General features: G+C 48.6%; 1 protein-coding gene across 1 annotated transcript in view; it reads right to left on the bottom strand.

The window, feature by feature from the left end:
- The window catches only part of DNAH1 (dynein axonemal heavy chain 1), a 140,775-nt gene that overhangs the window by 39,138 nt on the left and 86,488 nt on the right, over positions 1–15,149 (bottom strand). Inside the window, exons 55-65 of the mRNA XM_082265290.1 lie at positions 14,536–14,727; positions 13,357–13,524; positions 11,698–11,889; positions 11,417–11,548; positions 11,210–11,335; positions 9,507–9,626; positions 7,008–7,157; positions 6,759–6,919; positions 4,618–4,843; positions 4,340–4,535; positions 2,994–3,145 (exon numbers count right to left, since the gene is read on the bottom strand). Coding sequence (XP_082121416.1) covers positions 2,994–3,145; positions 4,340–4,535; positions 4,618–4,843; positions 6,759–6,919; positions 7,008–7,157; positions 9,507–9,626; positions 11,210–11,335; positions 11,417–11,548; positions 11,698–11,889; positions 13,357–13,524; positions 14,536–14,727 — 1,815 coding nt within the window. The remainder of the gene's footprint in view (positions 1–2,993; positions 3,146–4,339; positions 4,536–4,617; positions 4,844–6,758; positions 6,920–7,007; positions 7,158–9,506; positions 9,627–11,209; positions 11,336–11,416; positions 11,549–11,697; positions 11,890–13,356; positions 13,525–14,535; positions 14,728–15,149) is intronic.

The raw sequence follows: 15,149 nt of genomic DNA, 5'->3' as shown, positions 1-15,149 counted from the left end.
TGGCAGAGATGGGTGGTGGACATTGAGTGGAGGGATTGGCAGAGAGGGGTGGTGGACATTGAGTGGAGGGATTGGCAGAGAGGGGTGGTGGACATTGAGTAGAGGGATTGGCAGAGAGGGGTGGTGGACATTGAGTGGAGGGATTGGCAGAGAAGGGTGGTGGACATTGAGTGGAGGGATTGGCAGAGATGGGTGGTGGACATTGTGTGGAGGGATTGGCAGAGAGGGGTGGTTGACATTGAGTGGAGGGATTGGCAGAGAGGGGTGGTGGACATTGAGTGGAGGGATTGGCAGAGAGGGGTGGTGGACATTGAGTGGAGGGATTGGTAGAGATGGGTGGTGGACATTGAGTGGAGGGATTGGCAGAGAGGGGTGGTGGACATTGAGTGGAGGGATTGGCAGAGAGGGGTGGTGGACATTGAGTGATAGGGATTGGCAGAGAGGGGTGGTGGACATTGTGTGGAGGGATTGGCAGAGAGGGGTGGCGGACATTGAGTGGAGGGATTGGCAGAGAGGGGTGGCGGACATTGAGTGGAGGGATTGGCAGAGATGGGTGGTGGACATTGTGTGGAGGGATTGGCAGAGAGGGGCGGTGGACATTGAGTGGAGGGATTGGCAGAGAGGGGTGGTGGACAATGAGTGGAGGGATTGGCAGAGAGGGGCGGTGGACATTGTGAGGAGGGATTGGCAGAGAGGGGTGGTGGACATTGAGTGGAGGGATTGGCAGAGAGGGGTGGTGGACATTGAGTGGAGGGATTGGCAGAGAGAGGTGGTGGACATTGAGTGGAGGGATTGGCAGAGAGGGGTGGTGGACATTGAGTGGAGGGATTGGCAGAGAGGGGTGGTGGACATTGAGTGGAGGGATTGGCAGAGAGGGGCGGTGGACATTGAGTGGAGGCCAGTGAAGGGATTGGCAGAGATGAGTGAAAGACACTAAGTGGAGGCCAGTGGAGAAATTGGTGGGGGGGGGGGGGGGGGGTGGGGGCGGGCATGGACATTGAGTGGAGGCCAGTAGAGAGGGGTGGAGGACACTGAGAAGAGGCCAGTGGAAGGATTGTCAGAGAGGGGTGGGGGACACGGAGTGGAGAACAGTAGAGGGAATGACAGAAAGGAGTGGAGTATTGTCAGGGGGGGGGGATTAGACACTGAGCATAGTCTAACAGAGGTATAGTTGGAGAGGGGTAGGGGACACTGTGCAGAGGCTGGATGGAGGGATTGGCAGAGAGAGGTGGTATGCAGGTGATGAGAAAGCTAAAGAGCAGAAGGTCTTGGGGGGAGTGGAGGGGACAGTTTGGGTGATACTTTAAGATGAGATTGGTGACATACTGTAGCTTGGGGCAGAATGGTAGATAGCTTTATAGGTTTTTTTTTTTAGCTGATTGAAAGTCAGTGGAGGGACTGGCAGAAAGGGGTGGTGGACATTGAGTTGAGGCCAGTGAAGGGATTGGAAGAGAGGAGGGAATGACACTGAATGGAGACCAGTGGAAGGATTGTCAGGGAGGGGTGGGGGACACTAAGTGGAGGCCAGTAAAGGGATTGGCAGAGAGAAGTAGAGGATTGTCTGGGGGGGGGATACTGAGCATAGGCCAACAGAGGGATTGTTGGAGAGGGGTGGAGGACACTGTGCAGAGGCCAGTAGAGAAATTGGCTGAGGGGGTATGGAGGTGATGAAAGAGCTAAAGAGCAGAAGGTCTTGGGGGAAGTGGAGAGGACCATTTGGGTGATACTTTGAGATGAGATTGGTGATATACTGTAGCTTGGGGCAGAGTTGTAGATGGCTTTGAATGTTTTTTTTAGCTGATTTAAAGCCAGTGGAGCGATTGGCAGAGAAGGGTGGTGGACATTGAGTTGAGGCCAGTGGAGCAATTGGCAGAGAGGAGTGAAAGACACTGAGCAGAGGCCAATAGAGGTATTGGCAGAGGGCTGGTGGACAATGAGCAGAAGCCAATAGAGAAAATGGCAGAATGGGTGGAGGACACTGAGCTGAGGCCAGTGGAGGGATTGGTAGAGAGAGGTGCTGTACACTGAACGAAAGCCAATGGAGGGATGACAGAGAGGGGAGGAGGGCACAGTGGTTGATGGAGGGATTGGAAGAGAGGGGCGGTGGACACTGGGTCGAGGCCAGTGGAGGGACTGGCACTGAATGGAGGCCAATGGAGGGATTGGTAGAGAGGGATGGTGGACACTGAGCGGAGGCCAATGGAGGGATTGGCAGAGAGGGATGGTGGACACTGAGCGGAGGCCAGTGGAGGGACTGGCACTGAATCGAGGCCAATGGAGGGATTGGCAGAGAGGGTGGAGATAAGGTGGATATGTCCAGCAGTAGACTAAAGTGGAGGATAGTCTGTGTAGAGGTACTCCAACAAGGAGGGAGTTGCAATACTCAAAGCAAGAGATAGCAAGGCAGTGAATTACTATCTCGGTTGTGACCTTGGTTAAGAAACAACATATTTTGGAAATGCTATGGAGGTGAAGGCCAGTGATTGGATTTGGGGGTTGAAAGCAGAGGTAAAAATCCAGGAATACACCCTGGTATGACAGGAGAAAGTGACAGCCGTGCTATAGATCTTGATGGAGACATCAGAAGAAATTGAAGGGGAGGGGGGTGCTTTATAGGCTCATTTTTAGAAACATTTAATTATAGGACGTGGTGTGGCATTGATACTAAAGTGATGAGGTGAGAGGAGTGAAGAGAAAGATTTGTCGTCAGCACAGAGATGGATTCCTATAGGAAGCCATGAAAAATTTTCAACTGACCAAGGGAGGAGGTACAAATGTCGAACAGGGGAAAGATTGAGAAGGTAAAGTTATAGGTGACAATGAAGGAGCACTGAGGCAGAAGGGGAACAATGGAAAAAAAAATAAGTCCCAAAGGCCAAGAGAGTGAAGTTTTCTAAGGAGAACCAATACAGTACAAACATGAAGTTTCCTTCGATCAGCCCCTAACATATATAGACAGTGTATAAAGGTGGAACTGGAATATGACATCTCACCATGTGAATGAGCCCCTTGTCCATGAGGATTCGCACACACAGCAGGAAGGAGAACATGAGTTTGTGCTTCTCGAACAGACTGCGACACACATTGCTGTACAGGCTGAAGGTGAAATACGTGTTTATGTTCTCGATACGCTTCTCTACCGTTTCTGAAACAGCCAATCACAAGACAAGTTTAGAGTGCTGCACTTACTTTCATACAATCCCAGTTTGATGATATAAAATAATGAGATCTTAGCACTCTTCTAGTAATTGCAGAGGTTCCCCAGCATTTGAAAAAGGTAATTTGAGGCTTTGTAGGGTCCCTCACATATTCTCACTATATTGCTTAGAACAGGTCCTTACAAGCCTCCAGCTAGCAGCAGATCACCTAACCTCTCACATTGCCAACCTGCTCCCATAGTGGCCCTTAGTGCCCCATAGCCTCTCACAATGCCCCCTGGCCCCCTACAATCCCTCAGTCCTTACAGTGCCTGCCAGCCTCCCACAGTGATCCCTAGCTTGTTACAGAGCCTCCTGTCCCACATTTTGCCCTCCAGTCTCCCACAGTTGACTCTAAAAGCTGGATCTTTATACTAAGATTTGCCTGTCCTGGGGTCCAGCGCTCCACCATCACATGTCCTGTTGAAAAAGCTGCTTGGAGACGCTATGAAATGTCTTCAACACTACACAAGTCCTGCTCCTGCTAAATGTGACTAAGTACTACAACTAGCTATACCATGACCTAATAACCTTCACAGGCAAGTAAAAACATAGACGATGTCCCTGACGACGTCTTATGATGACGAAATGCATTGGGTGGAGCCACACCGTGTGACGCCATCACGTACCCGAATGGACGATGGCCATCTTGTTGGTTTGAAACAACATTGTATTAATATTTAATATGCTGGGTTCCCTGTGTTTTATGTAAGTGTAATACTCTGAATAAATGTTGTTTACTACACTATGAGTTCTGCTTTCTCTATGATCTGCTAGTCTATACAACTATTTTGGTGGCGAATCGATCCTGACATTGGAGAAAGTAGAGCAAGTGGTGTAAACTGGAGGACTGAGTCTACCTGGAGTCTGGCCCAAATTATTGAGTATAATCGCACTTTTTGACCACTTGCTCACACAGAACCAGTTCCTGAGGAAGGATGGTTCATAAGGGTTCCCCCATGTATTTTCAATAGGAGGCCATTTCATCAGGGGTGGTTATACAGTTATTAACAGATAAAGGAAATTCATGTGGATTGGATATAAGAAATTGGAGAGATTACCACACAGAAATTTGCAGAGCTGGAATAAATTGGATGGTCAGGTTTGACATAAAAAGGCATGTTGTAAAACGTTTGCTTTACCTGCTCTCTCGGAGTTGGCGATGGCGGCAGTGAAGATGCCGAGGAACCACTCCAGTGAATACTGGTACATCGGATCCACATTGGACAAGTCCGAGACACAGAAGAACAAGATCTGAGTCCTGACGGCCACCGGGACATACTGGTGCCGCGTAATGTCTATGTCCCTCTCCGTCTGCTCGGCCACTTGCACTTTTGCCTGTAGAAAGTGGACGTTAGGTCACAGCTGGCCCCAGAGCAGGTCAGAAACCACAGCAGAGAATTGTCAGTCCGCTGCTCACCTTGATCTCAGCCGCTTTCACCTTGGAGGCCTCCAGCACTTTGATGAGGTCAACATCATCCACAGGATTACCTTGGGAGGAGCTGAGACGGGTCAGGATCTGATCCTCAATATCCTTCAACTCTTGCCGCATTTTAGCATTTGACAAGATTAGCTGGTTCTTCGCTTCTTCTAAATCGGGTCGCTCCTCTGCCACTACCTGTCCAAGGAGCTGATCCTCCAGACCACTGAGGGGGAAAAAACAGGAGGAGAATCAAGAGAGGGTGGCTAATCAATAATTGATCACTCATGGCAAGTCAAAAATTCACTCATGGCCTCAGACATGAAAATGGTTCTCAATGGAAGCAACAGCACATTACTTTCCCAATCCCTATTCAAGGTGTGTGCACAGGGTCATGGAAGTCGAGGTAGCAGGATTGTTTTGCCGAAATAGAAATCAGTGTATATATGTAGAGAAGGACAGAAATGGGGGGTGGGGTAGGAGGCTTTAGGGAAGGGCATACCAATAGACAAGATGGCTCCTCTGGACAAACTTCTGTACACAGGCTAATACATATTACCTTTCGTGCTCACAAAAATTGGGCACTTGCTCTGTTGGCTCGCGCCAGTGTTCACATGCACTTATGACAGATTTTGGTGACAAAAGGGCTATTTAAACCGGGCCAGTGCACAGAATAAGTGCTGCTTTGTCTTCAGCCTCCTCCTGTGTATGTTCCTGTGATTCTGTATCCTGATTTCAGTTGTTGAACCGGCTTGTCTTGACTACTCTCTGAACACCACCTGCAATGACCTTGGCTTGTCCCCTGATCTCTGCTTCTGTCTGCTCCATTGGCTCCTGCTTCACTAATCGGTTCAGGACCTGGCTTGTTTCCTGACCACACTTCTGCCTGTGCCCTATACCTGTTCCATCCTGTCTGTTATGACTCGGCCTGCCTGACTCTGCTACTCTGCCTGCTGTCACCGGTTCCTGCCTACCACCCTGCTGTTCCGGCGTACCTACAGTCGCTTACCAGCAACCATCTCAGCTGCCTACTGTCACCAGTACCAGCCTGCCTCAGTCAGCGCCAACAAGCTTGCCTGCCCTCTGGAGCCTTCTGAGGACTTCACCTGCCCAGCATGGACACCTGCCCTGCTTCTAGCAAGACTTACAGGCACTCGTGCCACTTTGTACTCCTGTGCCTCCTGTCTACACTATCAGGGGCCCAGAGTCAGAGGTGTAATGGCACTTTTCCACTGCAAGTACCGGCTCGGCTCTACTCGGCCCTGCTTGGCCCGGTTTGCTTTTCCACTGCTGGTACCGCATGGTACGGTGTTGGAACGGTTCGGTACGGTTTGCTTTTCCACTAAAGTAGTACTAAAGTTAAGTGGGTGGGATAACAACGATTCTCTGACCAATCAGTGGCTAGTAGTGACTGCATGCAAAGGATTGTGGGATATGGTACCGGGTATGGTACCTCTTGGAACCACAATCGAGGTGGTACTGTTTTTGAGAGCCGTACCGTTCGGTTCCATGCAGTGGAAAAGCGCCGCCGTACCGTGTGGAAAAGCACAAAAGCGAGCCGAACCGTTCGGTTCCATGCAGTGGAAAAGCGCCATAAGAGAGGCCTTCCTCATTGAAACAGGATCTGCTATCAGGTACGTGATAGAGGCGTTCGGTATCCCAGTGTTTCCCAACCAGGATGCCGTCTGGATTCCCCCAGTGTGTAGCGAGCACGGACCCAGTTTACTCTGGATCATGACTTCCTATGATGCAGACTGGCTGGCTGCCAACACCATAGCAACCAGTGATGCTGTAGAACCATGCCCAGCATCATGCATTGCTAGGGTGATGGAGGCCGAGTCGCCTGTACCATGGCAATGCATGATTCTGATCCAAGTGGGGTCGTATTCAGGGACACCCCCAGCATTCAGGAGAAGATGAAAGTCCACCTTCTCTACATCTCCTCCACCTCCCACCCTCTGCCAAAAGGTAAGATTCTAATGGGAAGAGTGGACTGTGTGATTGGGAACTCTGTGATGGGGGGTAGACCTTAACTTCCAGCTTTGCACTGGTAAGGGGACTTTTACATTTGTTAATGTGATTGGGGATTCTTCTTAATTTGTTATTTATTAGGATGTTACAATATGTTAGTATTCTCTTACCTGGGGGACAGTGTAAAGTTGATGAGGGTAACTTTGGTGCAGATCTCGGGTGGATAATGGGGATTTGGCAGTTTAGTGGTAATATACATTCTGAAGTCATCATGATATGGAATGACGGCATCACCCAGACGCAGGACGGTGCTCCCTTGCTGCTTGTAGGTCTGTAGCAATGCAAGGACACGTAAGAATCAGTTGGAGCAGAGACCCTGGAAGATGCCCCCACCCGAAACACTCAAGTTCTTCTCATACCTGTTTGAGTAATACGGGCTCCAAGGCTGGGTCCAGCTCTTCCCCAACATTTTCCAGCATAAACGGCTTTCCAAAACGGATTGCGTTTTCTAAACTGCGCAGGAAGTCGCGGTCACTGAGCTTTACCACGTCAAGCCCGTTATCTTTCTCCTGGGAGAGACAAAGAAGACAAAGTGTTAATTGCAATATAATTACCCCACACCTGCGCAAACAAATCAGTGCCCAAAAATATCTATGCTAAATTAAATAAAATGAAAAGATATATATATATATATATATATATATATATATATAGAAAGCTGTCACAAACGTAAAACAAAAAAAATCACTGCGCTGACAGCAACCAATTCAATTTAACCCCTTCACGCCTAAGGGTAAAACAAATCTAAATGCCTAAACCCAATTTTGCAATTTTGACGTGTTTGTAAAATCGTACATATCATCACTACTTTGTGCATCCAGGTGGATTATACCGCATTTTTTAGGACAAAATTGGGCTTTTGTTTGGTGGTAAATGGTAATGGAAATCACCTGATTTTTTATTTATTTTTTTATCAAAGAAAAACTGACCCAAAATATAAAAAAAAACAAAAACAAATTGAATTTAGCTGTATATTTCTTGCTACTACCATTCCCTTCCACCAAAGAACAACCCAAAATAAATTGACTTCCTGGTATAGTCCCTCCCCCCATCATGTTATGTCAGACGAGTGTTGGGAATACCATTTTGGATATCTTCTACTGAGTTTGGGATTCATTTATAGTTGAAGATTTTTTTGATCTTTTAAGTGACGTCCAATCTTCATATTGCAGTCAGATTCGGTTACCCAAACAGGGAACAGTCTGCTATGTTCCCTGTTTGGGTAAGAGGAGAAAAATCGTATTCTCTCCACACCACAGAACCATCCTTATTGTTATACATAGAGTTCCTGCGGCCGTGCCTTTCCGTGAGGACGTCATATGACGTCCTCCCATTCTCAGGCTGCCTGCATGCCCCCTGCGGCGCACATCAGCAGTGATCTGTGATCGCTGCATCTTTCGATGCAGCTGATCACAGATCGGGGTAAAGAGCCAATCAAAATGGTTCTTTACCACTTGATCAGCTCTGTCCCATCACAGCTGATCATAGATGTAAACAGGATTTGCCGGTTACTGGCAATCCTCCCCTGATGCTAACAGCCATTGCCGCGACAAGGTCATCTAGAGCCCAGGACAAACATGCCAAATTGCACCCCCCCCAAGATGTATGAGCATTATGTATCAGCAAAATCCCCCCCCCCCCCGCTGATATCCCCTTCCCAGCATGAATCTTTGCCCCCCCAACCCCCAAGCTCTAATCCTCTCATTACCCATATACCCCCCCCCCCCTCCTAGTAGAAATCCTTTATTCCCCAAATTTCCCCTCTAAGCACAAATCCTCTCCAATCCCCCACCCCCCCAACCACTCCAATTCTCTCCCACCCAGCACAAGTTCTCCCCAGCCCACCATCCTAGTAAACCCCCCCCCCCCCCCCAATTTCCCCTCATAGCACAGATAGTCCCAATCATTCCTGCTAGCACACATCCCCTCCACTCCCCCCCCCCCCCCAAAAAAAAAAAAAATCCCCTTCCCCTACCATATTACTTATTCTAGCACAAACACCCCAAAATTCCCCATCCTAGCACAAATCTTCTTCCCCCATCCCCACTCCAAACACAAATCCCCGCAAATTACCACTCCTAGCACACCTCCCCAAATTTCCCCTCCTAGAATAATTCTTATTGCCTGCCATCCGCCAAATTCCCCCTCCCCCCAACCTCCTCGTGGTGCCCCTTCACCTCACATGATACCACAATGCCCAGGGCAGCCGCCCCTCCTGCCCATCCCTGCTGACAGAGCGTGAGGAGAGGAGAGCAGAAAACTGGCAAATCCACACAGGGAACATCTGCACTGACAATGAGGGCACTGATCATCAGTATCCTGATTATCAATGCAGCCCCAACAGTGCCCCCCAGTGCTGCCAATTAGGGCCCATGAGTGATGTTTGTCAGTGTCAATCAGTGCCGCCTATCAATGATGCCTATCAGTACCACCTATTGTTGCCGCCTATCAGAGCCCATCAGTGCTACCTATCAGTGCTGCCCATAAGGGCCACATATCAGTGCAGCGTCATCAGTGCCGCCTTATCAGTGCCCATCAGTAAAGAAGAAAAATTACTTATTTACAGTTTTTTTTTTTTATAGGTTTAAAAAGCCCAGTGGTGAATAAATACCACCAAAAGAAAGCTCTATCTGTCTCAAAAAGTTGCTACAAGTTTAGTTTGGGTACAGCGTTGCATGACCACGTAATTGTCATTCAAAGTGTGAGAGCGCTGAAAATCTTGTGATTTACAACAGTGCAACAGTGTAAAAAATACAGAACTGTAGAATCAAAATGCAGAACCAGATGGCGAGGTCTCAGTTCTTCGGTATGAACTGTCTTCACATCACTCTGAACATCAGATGTTTCCATCAACTCACCATGTTTTTGATCCAGCGGTTGGCCTGTCCTTGAGGATCGATGAAATGAGACCAGCGCTGAGAATATTGGCATATGACCCCGTTCTCCACGGACAGTGTGTCATTCGGAAGACCTGCGATCTAAAGAAGAACGGGATTACTATTATCTGTAAAGTTAAGAGGAGAAACATCTTATTCTCCCAACACCACAGAACCATCCTTATTGTTATACATAGAGTTCCTGCAAACAGCACATCACAAACCTTCATACAAACCTTCAGATGTTATAAAAATAAACTGTCCTGGGGTCAATGGGAGTAAATAATGCACCATTGTTGGTTTCAGAGGGAGGAATAGTGCCCCATCATTGGTGTCAGTGGGAGGAATAGTGCCCCATCATTGGGGACAGAGGGAGGAATAGTGCCCCATCATTGGTGTCAGTGGAAGGAATAGTGTCCCATCATTGGTGTCAGTGGGAGGAATAGTGCCCCATCATTGGTGTCAGTGGGAGGAATAGTGCCCCATCATTGGTGTCAGTGGGAGGAATAGAGCCCCATCATTGGTGTCAGTGGAAGGAATAGTGTCCCATCATTGGTGTCAGTGGGGGGAATAGTGTCCCATCATTGGTATCAGTGGGAGGAAGTGTCCCGTCATTGGTGTCAGTGGGAGGAATAGTGTCCCATCATTGGTGTCAGTGGGAGGAATAGTGCCCCATCATTGGTGTCATTGGGAGGAATAGTGTCCCATCATTGGTGTCAAGGGAGGAATAGTGCTCTATCATTGGTGTCAGTGGAAGGAATAGTGTCCCATCATTGGTGTCAGTGGGAGGAATAGTGTCCCATCATTGGTGTCAGTGGGAGGAATAGTGCCCCATCATTGGTGTCAGTGGGAGGAATAGTGCCCCATCATTGGTATCAGTGGGAGGAATAGTGCCCCATCATTGGTGTCAGTGGAAGGAATAATGACCCATCATTGGTGTCAGTGGAAGGAATAGTGTCCCATCATTGGTGTCAGTGGGAGGAATAGTGCCTCATCATTGGTTTCAGTGAGAGGAATAGTGCCCCATCATTGGTGTCAGTGGAAGGAATAGTGCCCCATCATTGGTGTCAGTGGGAGGAATAGTGTCCCATCGTTGGTGTCAGTGGGGGGAATAGTGCCTCATCATTGGTGTCAGTGGGAGGAATAGTGCCCCATCATTGGTGTCAGTGGGAGGAATAGTGTCCCATCATTGGTGTCAATGGAAGGAATAGTGCCCCATCATTGGTGTCAGTGGGGGGAATAGTGTCCCATCATTGGTGTCAGTGGGAGGAATAGTGCCCCATCATTGGTGTCAATGGGAGGAATAGTGCCCCATCATTGGTATCAGTTGGTAGAACAGTGCTTCATCGTTGATATCAGTGGAAGGAAAAGTTGGAGGAATTTGATCCATCTATGGCCAGGTTAATGGAAGTAGTAAGGTGTTTTTTTTTATTTACTTTTGTCTTCTGGTTTAACTCAATGAACTTTGAGGTCTTTTGTGCCAATTAATTACTATGCTGCTGTGTAACCTTTTATGAAGATACAATGCTGACGTGCTCAGTAAAGAAGGGTTAGATTGGCTGGAGCTCCTCAGAAGACTTCTACACCACACACAGACAGAGCTGTGAACTGCAGAAGCTGGTTAATAAATAATATGAATAATATCTGCTCAGGAATATCTTCATTTATTCTCTGCAATAAGTTACCTGCCAGGAACGGATCTTCACAGGGTCTCCCAGAGTCCCTAACAGGGAAGGCTCCTGGGTACAAGGTACCTCCAGTTCCCTCAGCTTCTTCGTCCACTGTTCAAACAGAGCTGTCCGATACTGGCCCTATAGAGAACCAGGAGCCGTAAAATCAATATCTTCTCTACTAAAGAAATCTAATACGATGTATTCATAACACTCCCTTACCGTGAAAGGGCCAAGATAGGCCAAGAAGCCGGCACAGAGCAGAAGGTCTCCAGTGACGTTGACGAGGAGGTTCTCCAGGTTCAGCACTGTGTCCTGCCAGCGCTGCTTCTCGTCGGAGAGTCCGGTGATCAGCTGGGGCACAGAGTAATGGTGAGTGATAAGTATGTTGGGGGAGGGGGTGGTAATAGATGGGGTGGGGGTTATACAACAGAAGATGTGGACAATCAAGTGAATATGGAAACCAAGGATGGGGTGAAGGTTTGAGATTTGGCTCTGCTCACCTTGTCGGCACGGCCCAGCCTCTGCTCACACTGGTCACACTTCTGCTCCAGCTCTTCTTTCTTGGACACGCAGTCACGGTATTTGGCTTGCAGGGTTGCAATTCCCTCCTCTACTTCGCTCAGGCGGGCTTTCGCCTCGTCCAGAATCTTCTGCGTCTCCGCCAAATCCTCCTGAGCTTCTTGTAGGGCTTGCTGCAGAAAACACAACACAATATGCTGAGGAAGCCATCTAATGCAATGTTCTGATATCAGGAAGATCATCAACCAGTCCATTGACCAAGGAGAAGTCGTCTTCGGAGCTCTTCAATTACATTTTGGTGAAATCAGGAACATTTGAGCCCCCTTCTTTGGTAAATCTGTGAAATTAGACCATTCGGCAAAATGTATTGGGTCAATGGGGAAGGTTTACTGGTGGTCTTAAGGGTGCTGGGGTGGGGTAGGATGGGTTCTTAAGGGTGCTGGGGTGGGGTAATGTGGGTTCTTAAGGGTGCTGGGGTGGGGTAATGTGGGGTCTTAAGGGTACAGGGGTGGGGTAACGTGGGGTCTTAAGGGTACTAGGGTGGGGTAAGGTGGGGTCTTAAGGTGCTGGGGTGAGGTAAGGTGGGTTCTTAAGGGTGCTGGGGTGGGGTAAGGTGGGTTCTTAAGGGTGCTGGGGTGGGGTAAGGTGGGGTCTTAAGGGTACTGGGGTGGGGTAGGGTGGGGTCTTAAGGTGCTGGGGTGGGTAAGGTGGGGTCTTAAGGGTACTGGGGTGGGTCTTAAGGTGCTGGGGTGGGGTAATATGGGGTCTCAAGGGTACTGGGGTGTGGTAAGGTGGAGTCCTAAGGGTGCTAGGGTAAGGTGGAGTCTTAAGGGTGCTGAGGTGGGATAAGGGGGGGGGGTCTTAAGGGTGCTGGGGTGGGGTAGGATGGGGTCTTAAGGGTGCTGGCGTGGGATATGGTGGGGTCTTAAGGGTACTGGGGTGGGGTAAGGTGGGGGCTTAAGGGTACTGAGTTTGGGGTAAGGTGGGGGTCTCTGTTTTTTTCTCACCAACCTTTATAAATAAACCCCCAAGGGTGAAATTGTGAACATCTAAGCCCCCTTCTTTGAGAAATCTGAGAAATTAGACCATTCAGCAAAATGCACTGGGTCACTGGGCACTGGTGGTCTTAAGGGTACTGAGTTGGGATAAGGTGGAGTCTTAAGGTGCTGGGGTGGGGTAAGGTGGGGTCTTAAGGGTACTGGGTGGGGTAAGGTGAGATATTAAGGGTGATGGGGTGGAGTATGGTGGTGTCTTAAGGGTGTTGGGCTGGAATATGGTGGGGTCTTAAGGATGCTGGGGTGGGGTCCTTAGGTACTGGGGTTGGGTAAGATGGGATCTAAAGGGTTCTGAGGTTGGGGTAAGGTGGAGTCTTAAGGTGCTGGGGTGGGGAAGGGTGGGGTCTTAAGGGTACTGGGGTGGGGTAAGGTGGGGTCTTAAGGGTACTGGGGTGGGGTAAGGTGGGGTCTTAAGGTTATTGGAGTGGGGTAAGGTGGAATCTTAAGGATGCTGGGGTGGGGTCCTTAGGTGCTGGGGTGGGGTAAGGTGGGGGGTCACTGTTTTTATCTCACTAACCTCTATGAATAAGCCCCTAGGGTGGAATGAATAATAATCTGCCTCTATGCTGTATCTTCAGTACTTACTCGTTTAGGTTCCACGCCTCGTGCCACAAAGTGGTATTTGTGCATTGCCCGCACCCACTGGCAAATGGAAGTGCACGCCTTGGAGACGCGGGCGATGGCGGCCGGCTGGAACTCCTCATTGTCGATGTGCGGCTGGATGGCTTTGATTACGGCATCAGGAATATTGTCCTGGCAGCAGAGAGAGAAGATCTTACCACTGACAATTCTCACTTCCTGTCTGACACATTGCTGAACAATTAGGATCATGGAACCTCCTTTGCATGCATTGGCATCACTAGGATTGGTGTCACCTGGTACGGTAAAAGATGGTGTCATATCCCTCACCCCCCGCCCCCCAGTGATCTCGCTCCTCTCTAGCCTGACACACTGCCCTGCAGGGCACTGGGCAGGCTAGTTTTGGGCCGACAGCGCACAGCCATGGTGCGCACCCCAAACCGGCTCCTGTAAATAATGCTGATCTGTGCCCGCGTGCCAATCCCTGCACTGTCACGGATGGGAGTGACACCATGCCGGTCAGATATAACTTCCTACTTGATGGTGTCACCCATCCCCCACACCCCCAAGGCGACGCCACTGATTGCACATTGTATTGAACTGCATCAGGTTTGATGTATGCTGACATCTATTGGTGGTTTAGGGCCACTACAACTTGTTTACTTACTGTATGTGATTTGGTGTCTTCTTCTGTCTTCTCCGCCCGTTTAGTGCAAGTTAGTTCAATCCTAACTAGATTATTTCTGCTTTTTCCATGTTCCCTTAGTGTTAGTACTTTGCAGAGACAGGGTTTAGAAAAGTCATTGGGGTTGATTTACTAAAGGCAAAAAGACTGTGCACCTTGCAAAGTGCAGTTGCTCCAGAGCTTAGTACATGAGGTAAGGCTTCACTTTGCAAAGAGTACCCAATCGAATTTTGTTGTTTGTGACTTTGCAAAGTGCACAGTCTTTTCGCCTTTAGTAAATCAACCCCATTGTCTCCTTACACTTCAAAAGACTGGAAAAACATCCTCTATACTGCAATTACTTGAAAAAATTGCATTAGCGTAAACTTCTCTGTTCTATTGAAGAGTTAAGCTGCCTGTGGATGATGCCACGTCAGCAGGTGACCATAAAGTCCAGACAGACTGGGTCTAAGAATGTATGTCAACTTACAAAGCAGAATTTACAACAGAACAGCGCGCACCTTGTCAAACTTGAAAAGTCCCTCCAGAAACTTGCCCGGGTCCTGCAGAAGCCCTCTCCCCGGCTCCCAATAGTCATCAATTTTAGTTCCTGGCTTCTCCCCGGCCACTTTCTTCGGTTTGATTCCTTTCATTATACAGACGGCTTCAATGACAAGCTTCACACCCAACGGGGGGCGCTGCAGGGCTCTCACCTAATGATCAAAGATATACAAGAATAGAGATTGTGATGTGGGCTGGTGACAAATTCAAAAAGGCAACAACATCCCTGAATAGAGTATTTATACACAGGAAGGATTTCTATGGGATTGTAACGGTGCCATCAACACAATGAAACCAAAATAATTTTTATATATAAATTTAGATTTCTAATACGTTGATATTTTGACACTTTGCATTTATATATGTAGCCCTGCCCCCTTGAGGACTGCCAGATATCACACTTACGGGTCCCCCTGAGTTACCATTAGCAACCTTGACATGCACAGTCTCTCATTTTTCTCCTTGGCTCGCTCCAATGATCAGTCCAGGGGTATGTAGTTGTTTTTGTGTTTTATTATAAATTAGGGATGGGGGAAGGGAATGGTGGGATACTCCGAATTAACTATGCCCAATA

This window comes from Pelophylax lessonae (assembly GCF_965119305.1).
Source record: "Pelophylax lessonae genome assembly, chromosome: 8".
NCBI classification, from domain to species: Eukaryota; Metazoa; Chordata; class Amphibia; order Anura; family Ranidae; genus Pelophylax; species Pelophylax lessonae.
Note: the sequence above shows the minus strand (reverse complement) of the source record. Positions and strands in the feature narration are given on the sequence as shown.